Source organism: Daphnia pulicaria, chromosome 5 (genome assembly GCF_021234035.1).
Source record: "Daphnia pulicaria isolate SC F1-1A chromosome 5, SC_F0-13Bv2, whole genome shotgun sequence".
NCBI classification, from domain to species: domain Eukaryota; kingdom Metazoa; phylum Arthropoda; class Branchiopoda; order Diplostraca; family Daphniidae; genus Daphnia; species Daphnia pulicaria.
In genome coordinates this window covers 758,175-773,425 of record NC_060917.1, presented here as the reverse complement: position 1 = coordinate 773,425, position 15,251 = coordinate 758,175, and the positions used below count along the sequence as shown (strand labels likewise).

Genomic DNA, 15,251 nt, shown 5'->3' with positions numbered 1-15,251 from the left:
AAAACTAAAAAACTAAAGAGAGCATGTAGAGTAAATAAAAAAAAAATTATTTAAAAAAATTATTTAAAATAAATCTGATCTCCTTCAAACGTATTCAACGAGATCGCGATTAGCATAACCTTTGGTGCTTTCAGCGGATGACAGACAAGGGACAAGGTTAGGTGCTACTATTAAACATCGTCTGCTCTTGGTAGTATTGGTAGTTGGTACGGTCGTTCAAGTATTTCATAATTTTCGTGAAAAATTTGTGAACCGAAGTATTAAGCTCATCGCCCTTATTTAATTTTATCAATTATTTACTAATATTATCCTGCTGATAAAAAAGTATGCGCATCAATTTTTAAACTTTCTGCTGGTGTATTATCTTCAAAACAATGGAGGAAACCTCTCAAAGGGATGTAAACTATCCTCGAATATTCCCTAGGAGTTTAACAGCTGGTTGTTCCATAAAAAACAAGGGGGCAATAGATTGGTAAAAATACATTTTGTTATATTTCACAATTCAAGTATTTAGTGTAAAAGAAAAATGTTGATGGAAATTAATCATATCGAGCATGACAATATTATTTTGATTGTAGGAGTCCTACAGGTCTTCTGGCTTATGGTTCAAACCACACAGTTGTGATAGTTGATACGATTCAATTGCAAGTTGTTCAGACTCTAGATAAACACAAAACAGCAATTGTAAAGGTGATAAATTTAAAAAAAATTACAGTATCATGAAGTTGCTTATTTATTTCATCTTCTCTTGAAATAGGTTAAGTGGCCTGGTAAAATTCCACCAGGGACTATTTCTTCAAGCACTTCAACTAATAACTCCCCATGTCACTCAATGATCCTGGCATCTGCTGATAGTTCTGGAGTGATAATAATTTGGGATGTTATTACTGGTGTAGCTTTACACATTTTAAGTGATGGAAATAAGTCAATACAAGGTATTTAAATTTTATTAACTTATGTAGTAAAATAGTTAATTGTATTTATTTATTGACTTCTGCAGATATAATGTGGGCTCAACATTTTGACAACAGTGAAAAATATTTAATGGCAATCCACCCCCCTTATTCATTTGTGATTTGGGATGTCACCACAGGGACAAAATTATGGAAGAAAACATACGCTGAACAAATCTTAGCGATTGATTTCGATCCATTTGATCCCACAAGACTAGCGTGTAATTTTTCCGCTAATAGCTGTAAAAATGATATAAAATATGCTAAATTCTCCAAATTTATTTTATAGTTTTATGTCCTGATTGCATTCTGCTGGTCGAAGATTTTTCATTGTTCAAAGCCCCTTCCAGTAATGGCCGAAAATTCTACATTTCGTCTCCAAAAGCTGCCACCACACCTAGCACACCAAGTGTGCCTATGCCGTTAAGTTCTTCTGATCGCTCCCGGGATCGACTTCGCAAATTGATGCGAGATATCATTGTAGGCGAATCTGCTCCTCGTCCAGAAGAGCAGGGCATGACTTCACTAAATGAATGTCTGCAGCTCAGTTTTCATCGTTCTTTGCGCCACATCATATGCCTGGTCTATTCCAGAGAAATCCTACTGGTAGATTTAAGGATTCATCACACAGTGGCTGTTTTACTTTCCACGGATCGAAGTTATTCCCCACTACAGCAGTTACTACTGTGTCGACAGCGGGACATGCTGATCTGCGTCCACGAATCGGGTTCCTTGAGTGGTCGCATTCGAAGAGGAATTGTGCAATCAACAGAGCCGGCAACCCCTTCACATTCCCCATGGAATGCTCCTGAATTAGATGTCGAGTTACACTACGAACAGCGATCCCAGACGGAAAGCATTCGACTGACCAAAAGCAACAAAATATTGGGTGCTGCTATGCATCCACTTCTCGAATCACGTACAGCTCTTCTCCTCTCTGACGGAAGGCTTTACTTCTACGATTTAAGGTTCTATTTCCTTTAAAATTTAGCATCGAAGTTCACATTTAAATCACTAGTTTTACTTTGTAGCTCCAATGCCATGAAGCAACAAGGATGTCTGGCAGAAATAATGCCTCCATTATGGACGAACTGCAATAGCAAACTATCGCTTAAATTCTCTCTATCTGGATTGTTGACTTCTCTATCTGGCTTTCCACTCTCCTCCAACCAATGCGTGATGAAGATGTGCCCACCACTCACAGTAAAAAATGTGCAATATTATCAACCACTTGTAGCTGTAGGATGTGCCAATGGTACTATCCAAATTTGTGATGTATCTTCCGGGCTGATCAAGAAAGAACTTGCTGTTCACAATTATGCTGTCAAAGGTACAAGCTATTTCTATCTTCAGTTTTTTAACTTTTATTTATCATCTTTTTCCAGGAATTGAGTGGGTTCAGATGGACGAATTTCTCAGTTATGCACAATCGTCTCCAGCTGCTATCGGTGGTTGGGTGCGTAACGAGATAATTTTGACTAACGTTCAAACTGGCAGAGTGGTTTCAGTCCGAGCTGATCGAGGAGAAGAATCGCCATTAGAACTTCTCCGTGTTTCTCCGTTAAAGCAATATTTTATGGTTGTGTTCAAAGAGGCGCCTCCTGAACTTTGGGATTTACGTCATTTGACCCTTATCCGGACATTACCAAAACGGTTTCCTACTATCACTAGTCTGGAATGGTTGCCTTCCCATCTTCAACGACACGTCAAAAAATCTTTAGCAGAAGATTCAGACTCCAGTAATGTTCAAAATTTGTTTATTTTTGTTTCAAGTGTTTTGCTTAAATTTTGTTATAATTAGGTGTCACTTTATTGACGGGTTTGAGCGTCAAGGAGTTTTTTGTTTTCGCTGATCCAGACGGTAATCTCTATCACTTGACCGTCGATGGGAGTGTAGTCAAAGATGGTGCTCGACTATCTCCTCCGGTATTTCAGTTGTCTATTACATTCGAATTATAAGTTTTATTTATCTGTTTATGTTTTAGAACACGTTAAATGGAATCGTGTCTATGGCATGGAAGAGCGAATGGATGGCTCTTGGTGATGCTGAAGGAGGCGTCGCTATTTGGGAATGGCGGACACGTCATTTCCGTCCTCTACCCCATTCCAAAAGCCCAATTCGAAAGTTGCGATTTGCCCCCGGTAAAAATAATATGAAGCTACTCGTACTACACATGGACGGTCTTGATATCTGGGACGTCAAAGGTAAAAATGTCATAAATTTTGGTTTTCCAATTACATGATTATTGATTGGATTGTTTACTTTTGGCAATTAGAAAGCGAACGGTTAGGCCAATGGAGGAATTCTCCTTTCCGCGATTATTTGTCTATTTTGGACGCAGAATGGTCGGCTTCTGACAGACCACTGCTGGCATGCTCCGACGGATCCATTCGAGTGTTTGACATCTCTCTACAGCAGTGCAGCTCATGCATGGGAGAATATGCACAAGATCGAGTTCCCTGCCCTTTACTAATGCCACGTTCTGCTTTTCAAGCCATCAAGACAAGCGTTCAGCTGAATATCCCAACTTCAAGCAAATGCACAAATCCAAGCAAAGACTTAATCTTGAATTACATTTCCGACCACATCCCGTTAGTTAAAACTGGAATTCCCGATCAGTGCTTTCGAGCTGCTCTACTTTGCGGCGATCAACCACAGGCTGAGCTATGGACTGTTGCCTCCTATTATCTGCGCTTTCATTCCGGAAAAGAGTGTGCCACACCCCTGGACACCGTCTATGATTTACTTTGCGATTCTTCTACCTACCGTCAAATGGCGACGGAGCGAGCGGCTCTCTACCAATCCAAACCTCGGGCTTACGAACACACACGCCAACTGACTCGCGATCATCTCTTGCTCAACGACAAGGATAAAGCGATTGCTTTATTACTCAACACTGAATCGGAGCATGGTCATTTTTACAGCAACCATTTGCTGGCGTGTCTTGCTGCCATACTACAGCCGACTGGATGTCACGGCAATGCGCATAGCACACTGAAGCTTGTAGCCACTCATCTGATAGCTTCTGGTCATATCTGGCAAGGCGTTGAAATCCTTATTCTCAATGGACAAGTGCCTGATGCGTGTCGGTATCTCCAAGCCAATCATTTATGGGAAGATTCGGCTCGAGTTGCGAAACTGCTTCTAATGAAGGAAAAGGAAAGAGCTGGTGATACTCAACCGGAAATAGCTGAAGCCGCAGAGATCTGGAGACGTTGGGCTGCTCATTTGAATAACTGTCGTCGAAAATTTGTGGCTACGCTGGTCCTAATCGCGGTTGGGGCATGGCACAAGGCAGCAGAACTTCTGGTTCAGCAGCAAATGCACGACGCTGCCGCCTTGTTATTACGAGCCGCTGAGGAAAATGGCTTGCACCAAGCAAATGATGCAATCCAATTGGATTTCATGGTTCGTTTATTCATCATTTTAAATTAAATTTAAAAATATCCATCTTTGATTATTTTAACGAATTTATTTTCAGCATGGCCTTTATTGTCAATATGCTCGGCTTCTCTATGATTCCGGATGGCAGTCCGAGGCCAAAGAATGGGCAGGTTTTGGTGGACCTAGCGGCCAACAGCTCATGGACGAATGGAACATTTTGGATGTTGATGCAATTTCAATCATTTAAAGTTCATAGAATACCATTTACACTATTTTCCCCACATTTCCCAAAACCGAGTCATTCCGTACTTGTTGAGTACTTTCCATTTATCTTGTTACTACTTTTTGTAATATTAAATCCATTGGTTAAAGTTAATTATGATTATTAATTATGATTATTGAAAGGTGCTCATGAATGCAGAAAGGATGTATTCAAATCATTGGAATTTTGACAGTTGTCTTTTTAGATTGAAGTTTTGGGAAAAGTAAAAATGGGAAGTGAAGAAAGAAACTTGGAAGTGATACAGTAAGGTGGTACACGTCAGTCTATAGAAACTATGGTTTTTCGTTTAATATTCAAATGATTAAGTTCGGATGTTGCAATCTACTTTCTCTGCGTCATTGCATTTCTTGAGAACAGCGTCAAAAAGCTGTCCAGATTCGCAAGTCCTGACAGCTCCACGGAACAATTGCCTACCGCAGGAAAGATATTTCGCGCAATGTCCGACAGAGTAATTAGTTGCGCCTTGACAACGTTTAATTAACATAGGCCTAACAATGAGTTGGCTTAGTCGCAGCGGTTCGGTTGTCCTGGGTTTGCCGGTTGGTACTGGTGCAGGTTCTACTGGTGCTGGTGCAGGTACTACTGGCGCAGGTACTACTGGTGCAGGGACCACTGGCGCAGGTACTACTGGTGCAGGAACCTCTGGCGCAGGTACTACTGGTGCAGGGACCTCTGGCGCAGGTACTACTGGTGCAGGGACCACTGGCGCAGGTACTACTGGTGCAGGGACCACTGCTACAGGTACTACTGGTTCAGGTACCTGACGAACTTCGTTTTCTTTTGGTGGCGTAATATCAAAATCAGCGGAAATTTGTCGCTCATATTCAGATTGATCATCTTCCTGTGAAAACAGAAATCAAGTTAAGAAAGTTTTTTAATCAATGAAAGTACAACTTACACTGAGATCCATTTCTTCTTCAAAATTTCGCGCTTCTTTTTTTTGCATTGCGGCAGCAAAGGCATCTTCGAATTCTTCATCAGTTGCCGTCTCGGCAATCTCGCGTAAAGCTCGCGCTACTTCGTCATCGTCGTCTTCAAAATTACGAGCTTCTTCGACATTTTCGAAATTTTGGAAATTTCGCGCCACTCTTTTTTGCAATGCGGCAGCAAAGGCATCTTCGAATTCTTCATCGGTTGCTGTGTCGGCAATCTCGCGTAAAGTTCGGGCTACTTCGTCATCATCTTCTTCAAAATTACGAGCTTCTTCGACATTTTCCAACTGTCGGGCCTCTTCTTCGTTCAGTGCTGCCTCGAAAGCATCTTCGAAAGCATCTTCAAATTCTCGATCGGTTTCCTCTCCGTCGTTCTCCTCACGCAGGGCAAGCGGAGATGCTTGACTCTGCAATGTGAAACAAAAGACGATGGCTAGTAAAGCCAAAACTTGGATCTTTACCATCTTGGATTGTCGACTGCGTCCTACAAGTTTTCCAAATCAAATGACGCTTTCCTATAACATGTTAACACTATTTTAAGGTTTTCACTTCAAAGAATTTGGGTTTTCTTATCGTTGTTGAAATATTAATGCGGTGCAATGTAGCTCCGATTAAACGTATTTTTGTTGTTGCTCAGGAAATTGCGGTTTAATTATCTTTAATTCCACATCCTATACAGAGGAAGTATAATTCGATATGCAAAGTGCTAAGTGCACCGCATTGATTAATTAATTTAAAAAAAAATAATGGTTTGTGCTTATGTGGTCTGTACTATTTTACTTTACAGGTACTGTTGTATGCTGTATTTATATTTGGTCTCATTTCGACATTTAATTGAACTTTCCTAAAATGATTAAAAAAACGATCTTTATTTTCATTTCATCACAGTTTGATTAATTTCCCTGAATTTTAGATGGCATCAATGATCAACATTATGTTATAAATTTCTAGCTTATTATTTACGTTGTGGGCCAGTTTAATTGATGAATCTTGAGTCTTGTTATTATTAAAGTTTTGTGCCTTGTTTTTTGATCGAGCTGTTTCGATTCAAATGTTTATTATTCAGAAGAAAAGAGATTAACGTTATTGCAAAACACTATTTTGCTATGATGTTTTCTTTCTTGAATGAGCAAAAAACTGTTCCATAGAAAAATGGTGTCGACTTGTCGCCGATTCGCCGTCGATGTAAACGATCCTTTTTTATTTCTTCTGGCTGGCCAATAGCCCTGGCGGCCGGCAGCCCTGGTGGCCGACGCCCGAGGCCCGACGAGCCGGCGAGGAAAAATGAAAGTATGAATTTGACAAACTGGCAATGTCGCAGATAAGTTTAAACTGGCCAGTTTTAGTTCTCGACTTCTCGTGAAAGATAAACGGATGAGTAGTGTCTGTCATCGCTGTCATTTCAACGCAACTGTTTCGTTTTTACTCTTCTCAGTAATTATTAAGGTGAACCATTTAATCTTGACTTACATCCAGTTAGTTGTAAACCATTTTCTATTTTATTAGGAAGTCCAGGAATATTGAGTTTAATATTTCTTACCAATACGTCCATCGGCCACGCCATTAGTCATGGAAGTTGGAGATGAAAATTTACCGCCATCGATTCAAACAATAATTAAAACTGAAAGCACCGTTTGTGCTAGCCCACGTTCCCCAGGAGCTGTCAGATCTGTCTTGGCTGATGTCAACACGTCAAAATCCTTTGTGTGTGAGACAAAAATCATGAACGAGCTGGTAAGTTTCTTGCTTTTATAATAGTAGGTTAATCATATGAACACTTAGGAGATTTTTTTCTTAGTGAGAATTATTTCACATTAAGAATTAGATGTAAAATGGATGAATGATTTATAGGTTACTTTTAGTTAAGTTCGAGATACATGATAGAAGTAATTTCAGTCATTCATCATAATGGTGCTGTTATGTAATTATATTTGAAGATTTTCTTATAAGTTGATAACTGCAGGTTTTAATGAACTAGATTAAAATAGAATCAGTTGGGTTTAAAATAAAAACGATATTTCGTGGTTATTGCCTCACGAAATAGCGGTGGTGCTAGTCACTCCAATGACTTCGGGACTTTTTGTCTGTAGAGAGAGGTGAAAGTGGTTGGTAGGCGTGTATTGTTTACGTTCCGACTCGTGTTTGTGTCTGTCGCGTTTCAACAACCCATTTTCTTTATTTAACACAATTTTTATTCATCAAAAGCCATCAAGACTATTAGGTGAGTAAACTGCTATCTTTCGCAATTGCGAATATCCTACTTTTAGACCAAACGTCGACAAAATACCTGAAAGTATGACGTCATTGCAGTGCTATGAATTGACATATATAACCTAACCAGTTATATTATGCACACAAGACCTCTTCTGGTCGTGTGGAAAGTTAGACATTTAATGAATTCTCTATGCTTCTTTGTCTACAACAATTGATTGATAAATTTTATTTTAACTGACATTCATTTGAAAAGGTAAAAGATTGACATTTCCATTCATCTAATACTGTTGGTGAAATGTACAAAAGTGTAGGGATTTTTTGTACTAATATTCTGATATTAAAATGGGGTATAGAATGAACATTTTAAAAAAATAGCTAACGTGGGTTATTGATCAATGCAATTCCGAGTCTGCGCTGTTGCTACTTCAAAGGGAACGCAGATTTTGTACAGCAGCCGAGTGACAGGAGGTATTCTGCCCAGTACAGAATCAAGTGTAGAATATTTGCCCTCTTGAGCTTGGTATTAGTTAGGGTATTTTTAGTCTTAAAACAATTTCCGGCTGTGCGGATGGATATTTTGGGTTTCCGGTGTGGCAGAGCCACTATTCAACAGGGTCGTAAACCGCACTATGGGCAACATACTATGGGTAAGGGCGTTCACTGAATTTTTTTTAATTGTTCTTTTTATTTTGTTTAAAAGTATTTGCAGATAATCAAACTATTTTTTTAAATAATAATAATAAAATTGTCGTTCCATTGTCTGTGACTGGGCGAGTCCGATAGAAATAGTTAAAAAAAAGGGTTGACGTAGTTGTAATAACGAACGCCCGATGTCGCCAATGTCGGTCTGATTTTCTATTTTCTGGGATCAAGGGGGAGGGCATGGGAAAAGGTCCTCGAGGGTAAAAATTGTTCGACAGACACACAGACTAGTGTGTGTGGTACAGATTCTCATCGTTTCTTTTTTCACAGTCGGGAGTGACAAATCCGGATGACAAGTGATGCTGTTGTCAACCATGATCTGTAGTAGTGTCGGATAACTTAATATTTGCTCCAGTTGTTAGTTATGGTATTTTTTCTTTCTGGAAAAGATCCAAAATCAGTGTATTGCCAAAACGATGAATTTCGTACGCAAATGGCTTCAGGTATATTCAGTGTTATTTGGGTGTAGTCTAATGTTTTTGTTGCCCCCCGTAAGCTATTTAGGATCTCTGGTTCGGTGTACATTTCAGGCAGTCCCTAAAGTGCATGGGACACGAAGCGCAAATGAATATTCTGTTGTGCTAACACCGTTGCTATGTAATATTGAGTTTGCATTATAATATTAGAAGGAATGTTAGGAATGAATGTGCCCGGAAGCGTTCATTTGTTTGCCTATTTTTGGAGAACTAAAGCGTTAAAAACAACAGATCCATGGAGAGAGAGGGGGGAAAGAGTTTTAGAGTAGACAGTAATCGCCCGGCAGTAACTATTGCAGCTTGCCGTCCCTTAGCCTTGGGGCTAAGGGACGTGATCAGACTGAATAAGAGAGAATCGCTTGTTTTATTATCTTTTCCTCTGGTGTGCTATCACGAACGAAAATTCATTCTTATTTGATTCAATGCAGGGTTCGGGGACAAACGAAGAAGAGAAATGCGAAGCAGTTGCCGTGGACCTGGATGCAGAGGCTTGGTCTGAACGGACAGCCGTCATCACCCGTTATGATCATGAGACCCACTGCGATCTGGCCCGTGGCTTCGTTGAGGATCTAGCTAACAAAGTCGTAGAAGAAAACTTTAAGGAACCTGAGCAGAAGAAAGAAAACTTCAAAGCACCCACTTCGTTACATTTGAAAAAACAGAAACTCTTTTTGCCTGATTTGGTACCCAACGTTGCCGCATCGGGACCTCCAACCGATGTTGTTTCTGAATCGGACGAATACGAAAGCGCTGACGAACAGCCACAATTGCAAGGTGTGTTACGTAACATTATTTATGTTATAGATAGACGATTTTCAAATTTGAATTTACATTTTAGATACTCTATACCTGGACTCGACTGTCCATCCGTCAACAGCTTTTGACGCGTCTACGCCAATTGACACTCCTGGTTGGCATTTAGATTTCGATTCGTCTCACGTCTTTCCTGTTGGTGATGTCACTGTCGATGCTAGTCTTAAAGACTACTCATTGCCAACTGTAGATTCAGCACCGGAGAGTTTGCCCCATATTCCCGCAGTAAACGCGGTACCCAAGGAAGAAACAGATTCATTGGGTGCTATAGCCAATTTCCCTGCCAGGACTTCGCAACCGTTTTCACCTTCGTCTGGATCTGACGTTGATGTCTCCGTTTTAGATTCCGAATCCGATACACTAGCAGCAGTGACACCCATCAATCCGTCGAATGAAGTGGATGTCGACTTAATTACTCAGTTTGAACGTTTGATGCTCTCGAAGCAAGTGCTATCTAAACAATCACCTGCTACGCCAACTTTAAACACAACTTTCCCGTTGAGTGAGGACGAGAACACACCCATTGTCGCTGTGAATCAAACTGTTTCTTCTTCGGTATACGAGGAAGAAGACATCCTTCCTGCTGACGCAACACGGGACGTTTTGTCTGTCACGCGAGACGTTTCTGTCACTAATCAAGACGACTCTGAATTTGCTTCGTTTCTTGACCAGCCATCGGAGCATAGCTCATTTGCTGATTTGAAAGGTCATCCCAGGACCAAAAATTTCATTAATGATCCAGATTGTTCATCGTCAATCGTCGAGGATCAAAAACCTCAAGTAATTGAAGAAGAGAACGAGGAAATTGACGGCTGTCAAGAAGAAATTGTTCCAGTTGTAGAAGAAGAAATAATTTCAACTGTCGAAGAATCTGTTCCAGTTGTAGAAGAAGAAATAATTTCAACTGTCGAAGAATCTGTTCCAGTTAAAGAAGAAGTAGCTTCAACTGTCGTAGAAACTGTTCCAGTTAAAGAGGAAGAAAATACTCCAGCTCAAGAAGAAGTAGTAGTTTCGACTGTCGAAGAAACTGTTCCAGTTGTGGAGGAAGAAACTGTTCCAGCTGAAGAAAAAGAAATTGTTCCAGCTGAAGAAAAAGTAATTGTTTTAGAAGGAACCGTTCCGGACTTGAAAGAAGAAATTGTTCCGGCCGTGGAGGAAACAGTTTCTGTTGAGGAAAAACAAACTGCTGTCCAAGAGAAAACTGACCCAGTCGTCGAATTGAATAGGACTGTTCCTGTCGTCGAAGAGGAAATTGTTCCAGTCGCCGAAGAGGAAATTGTTCCAGTCAACGAAGAGGAAACTGTTCCAGTCGCCGAAGAGGAAATTGTTCCAGTCGCCGAAGAGGAAATTGTTCCAGTCAACGAAGAGGAAACTGTTCCTGTTGTCGAAAAAGAAACCGTTTTGGTTGTTGAGGAGACGGTTCCAGTTCTCGAATCGGAAGTTGTTCCAGTCATCGAAGGAGAACCTGTTTCAGTCGTCGAAAAAGAAACTGTTGCAATCGAGGAAGATCAAATTGTTTCTGAAAAGAAAACAGTTCCAGACGAGGAAGAGCAAAACCCTGCTGTCACTGAGGAACTTAGCTTGACGATCAACAAAGAAGAAATCGTTTCAGTTGTTGAAGAGCAGCCAACTTCTATCATCGAGATCGCCGGGGCCTTAGAGCCGGTTGATATCAGTAGCAGCGAAGTTGACACGGTTCCAGCTGAAGGCGATTCGACTTTCGCTTCTACTGGTGAACAAACCGTTTTGAACGCAGCTGACAAAAGTTGTCCCGCTGAAGTCAGCGAAGCCCCTAGCGAAGAAAACCAAACATCTGCAGTAACTGAAGACGTTTTGCCTGAACTGTCATCAGCAGACGCCGAGACGACTGCAGTCAAACCGACAAGTTTACCAGAAGAAAAGCCAATTGTAACCAAGAAAGGTTACGACCTCAGTTTTTTGGATAGATTTGATGATCTAGAGAACGCTACTCCATCTATCAGTCAAGCTAAACTTCTACCCCAGCTCTCGACCCCGATTTCCGACTCTTCTGCTTTAAGAGGTAATTGATCCATTTTTCCTATTACCTGAAACATTCTGAAGTTTACGGCCACTGGCTGGAATCTCAATTTTTTGAAGGAAATGTAGTCTGGGTAACATGCCAACGGCATTCTTTCATTATCGTATCTTATTACACACTCAAGGACGGACAGCATTGTGGTGGAGGTCGATTGATATGCAAATGCGTTCCCACGAAACACATGTTTTTACAATAATTAAGAATCGATTTCTTTTTTCGATTACTGCCATTCTAACATTCTTCCATTTCTTTATTATTTGTGTATATTCTGTAGTTATTACGGAACAAGAAAGCGGTCCGTCTACTCCAGTTGATCAACAGGTGGAAAAAGACGAGGCTGTTGTCACGACTCCCCAAGTGGACGTCGACCAAGAAACTTCATTCATTCCCATCACGTCACAAGGTAGTTTATTCAGGTAGCCATTGTATCGTGGTTGTTTTGACAGTTTGTTTTATTCATAATCTGAAGAGAGTAAAGTGCCCGCTCAAGACGAAACTATCGTGGAAGAAAAACCAGCAGAAGTTTCAGTACACTCTGACACTGGGCGAGAAGCCTGTGAAGAGGCCCCGTTGATTGTACCTAAAAAGGGTTACGACTTGAGTTTCCTGGACAAACTGGAAGACTTGGAAAACGCGTCGCCTGTCGCCACTGTTAACGGTAAGTCAAAAAGTCACTTGATATATTTGAAAACATTCAATTGATAGATGTTTTTCCAGGATCTCAAGAGACCAAGATGAAGGAAAGTATGTCGACAAACGATAAGGAAGCTGAGCCAACTGAAGAGCAACAATCCTCTGAATCCAAATCAGAGAAACCAGCTGGAACAAGTCCAACCAAGAAAGCACCTTTTGTACGCAAACCCATCCGTCCCCGAGTCGCCCGACCAGCAGCTAATGTTGCAAAATCGGATGCGTTCGAAGTTGAGTTTGCTTTCGATCCGAACGAGGATCCTTTCAAACCCAAAAAGAAATTAGGAGCCTCGCCAACTAGGGATGGTAGTCCAAAAACACAAAATGATGTCATTACCTCCCCCAATCACGTTGTAATTATTTGATTAAGATATGTTTCACTTGACGGTTTTAATATTACCTTTATCTTTTAAGGACAACACCGAAGCCAACAGTACTGTGATCGAAAGCATTCCTCAGTCGATGTCACCCAAACCTGAAATAGTCAGTGAAAGGTTGTCAAACAATGGTAGTGACCAAGAAGAATTCCGACCGGCCCAGGAAGTCTTTCATGATCCCTCAGAGCTGGATTTCCTCATGCAACACGGTGGCGCTACGCACGATATTGCTTTAGCTAGGCAATCACTATTTGTGAAATTTGATCCGCTTGTTACGGGAAGGCCTAGTATGTTTCCACCCCGCTCATCCGATGCTGGTACGATTTTATTTATTTGAGAAAATGAAAACAAAATAATAGCCGATTTTTAAATTGACAGGTGGAGATGACACAATACTTGCGGAAGAGGATGCCGCTCGTAAATCTGCTGGAGAGAGTTTATTCCTCTTCAGCCCACCACATTCTTCTAGTGCACCTAAAGTGGAAAGAACTGAGCCGGTTGAAAAGTCAAATCCGCCCGAGTGCCTAATGTCCAGTCATAATGTGGCTGGAGATGTTCTTAGTCTGAATGAACACAAGGAGGCATTGAAGTTACAAGAATTGTTGTTCCAAGACAAATTACTTCAAAAGGAACGAGAAATTCTGATGAAAGAGAATGAAAATCAGGATATGAAGTCTAAATATGAAGCCACTGTTGAAGCCCAAGCCCAGATGAGGTATTCGAGTTTGGTGTATTAGTTTATTGTACAACTTACATAATCCTTTTGTTATAGACAAATTGTCGGTGAATATGAGAAGACGATATCTCAATTGATTGCTGAAAAGGAGCGGGAAAAGGCCAACATGGAGACCACCCTGCAAAGTACGATCAAGGAGAGAGATCAGGCGATCGAAGACGTCAAAGAAGTGGAACGTGCTTTTAGCGAATTTCACCGCATGTACGAGCGTAATCGCACAGCAGCCGAGAATTTGCATAAGAATGAAGAAGCTTTGAAGAAGGCCCTAGCGGCCTACCAGGAAAGATTGCAGCAGGAGCAACACAAATACGAGACGCTGAAGCTGCATGCCGCTCAGAAACTCGAAGGGTATGTTAATGTAAATCTCGGTTTTCCTCCGATTGCGTGTGGTAAAGGATTTCTTTATTTGCATTCAGAGCTCAACAAGAAATGGAGAATTTGAAGCGTAATCTTGAAGGCGAGAGTTCTCGGGTGAAGGCTCAGCTCAAGAAAACTGAGATGAGACTGGCGTCGGTCGAGCAAAGTCTGGAACAGAAATCCAAAGAGAACGAGGAGCTCACCACTTTGTGCGATGAACTTATTAACAAATTAGGATCCAGTGCTAAGTAAAACACGAAAGTACCACGCGACGTCGTTAACCATTTCAGAATAATTAATTTTTCATTGCTATCTAAACTTCGATATTCACTTTTTTAAGTTGGTCTCTTTTCCTTTTTTGTTTTTATAACCTTTCGCTTAAAGCTCTTTTGTGTGCCTTGCCTATTCATCACCTGTCGCGATAATAATTTCTACGACTCTCGGGGAGTCTGTTCACCCACTCTTGTAACATAATTAATTCAGGAATTAAATGTTTCACGGACGCGTAGAGCGGCCAAGAACCATCCACGTGCAAAGGAAATCAATATCCGAATGTGTTTTTATTTCCTCACAAACTCGACCTCGTATGTATATATACTACCAGGTATAACAGAAAATATCGTCATTGTCTGGTTGTTTACTAGACCCTAATCGAATTTGTCACCATTCACGACGCACGGCTTCCTCTTAAGATTGTATGTTTAAATATATATATCTACGACGGCTAGACAGTTGATTACTGTGACGCAAGAAATCATATTAATCTTGGTGCCAGAGGAAAACAAGTTGCGTGCCTTAGTCGGGTTTCATTTGATGACTTGTCGATTTTTGGGTCCTCTGCATTATATCTGTCGCTAGATCGCATAACGTTTCTCGGTTTCTTTCAGTTTGAACTTGGAAACGTCAGAGGGGCAAAATCGATGAGAATGTCACGTTTGGGGGGGATCAGATCGGTAAACAGACCGTGTGATGGCTTTGCGCGTGTGTTATTGTTAGTAAAACCACGTGATATTTCCTCACCAATAATGTAGAAATGATCTGTTGGAACCGGATGGAACCGATAAAGGGACAATATTGACCTGGGCTGGCTGTGTACATAATGATTTCTCTATTTGGAAAATTACACTCGAGAGCACTTGTAAGTGGTTAGAGAGGACACACTCGTAAAACAAGATTATTGAATATTGGTATTATACGTTTGGACGGTGGCAGCAGAGAAAAGATAAATATTGTTTGTTTACATTTTTGCTGCTGCCATGATCGTGGGTACGAAT

At 40.9% G+C, this 15,251-nt stretch overlaps 3 protein-coding genes across 9 annotated transcripts; 2 read left to right on the top strand and 1 right to left on the bottom strand.

Annotated features, from left to right (window-relative positions):
• Positions 1 to 127: 127 nt before the first annotated feature.
• Positions 128 to 4,714, top strand: LOC124340456 (WD repeat-containing protein 11-like). The gene is made up of 11 exons (XM_046792985.1): positions 128 to 472; positions 579 to 690; positions 758 to 935; positions 1,001 to 1,174; positions 1,243 to 1,921; positions 1,985 to 2,283; positions 2,339 to 2,692; positions 2,755 to 2,879; positions 2,939 to 3,158; positions 3,230 to 4,362; positions 4,436 to 4,714. Exons 1-11 carry the CDS (start codon positions 375 to 377, stop codon positions 4,583 to 4,585), a joined length of 3,522 nt encoding a protein of 1,173 aa, XP_046648941.1. The 5' UTR covers positions 128 to 374; the 3' UTR covers positions 4,586 to 4,714.
• A 33-nt stretch (positions 4,715 to 4,747) lies between these two features.
• LOC124340458 (actin cytoskeleton-regulatory complex protein PAN1-like) lies at positions 4,748 to 6,080 on the bottom strand. Its single transcript, XM_046792987.1, has 2 exons — positions 5,520 to 6,080; positions 4,748 to 5,462 (listed from the first exon to the last, which is right to left on the bottom strand). Exons 1-2 carry the CDS (start codon positions 6,015 to 6,017, stop codon positions 4,923 to 4,925), a joined length of 1,038 nt encoding a protein of 345 aa, XP_046648943.1. The 5' UTR covers positions 6,018 to 6,080; the 3' UTR covers positions 4,748 to 4,922.
• A 793-nt stretch (positions 6,081 to 6,873) lies between these two features.
• On the top strand, positions 6,874 to 14,524 carry LOC124340455 (transforming acidic coiled-coil-containing protein 2-like). 7 transcript variants are annotated; one of them, XM_046792982.1, is made up of 12 exons: positions 6,874 to 6,999; positions 7,060 to 7,287; positions 9,374 to 9,719; positions 9,784 to 9,855; positions 9,949 to 11,799; positions 12,092 to 12,220; positions 12,278 to 12,475; positions 12,535 to 12,860; positions 12,922 to 13,201; positions 13,263 to 13,599; positions 13,657 to 13,968; positions 14,037 to 14,524. In XM_046792982.1, the coding sequence occupies exons 2-12, from the start codon at positions 7,123 to 7,125 to the stop codon at positions 14,227 to 14,229; spliced, it is 4,209 nt and encodes a 1,402-aa protein (XP_046648938.1). In that variant the 5' UTR covers positions 6,874 to 6,999; positions 7,060 to 7,122; the 3' UTR covers positions 14,230 to 14,524. The 7 variants fall into 7 exon arrangements, with proteins under 7 accessions (XP_046648938.1, XP_046648936.1, XP_046648937.1 ...); XM_046792980.1 differs by having other exon boundaries at positions 9,784 to 10,607; positions 10,653 to 11,799; XM_046792981.1 differs by having other exon boundaries at positions 9,784 to 11,006; positions 11,055 to 11,799.
• The last annotated feature ends 727 nt before the right edge of the window (positions 14,525 to 15,251 follow it).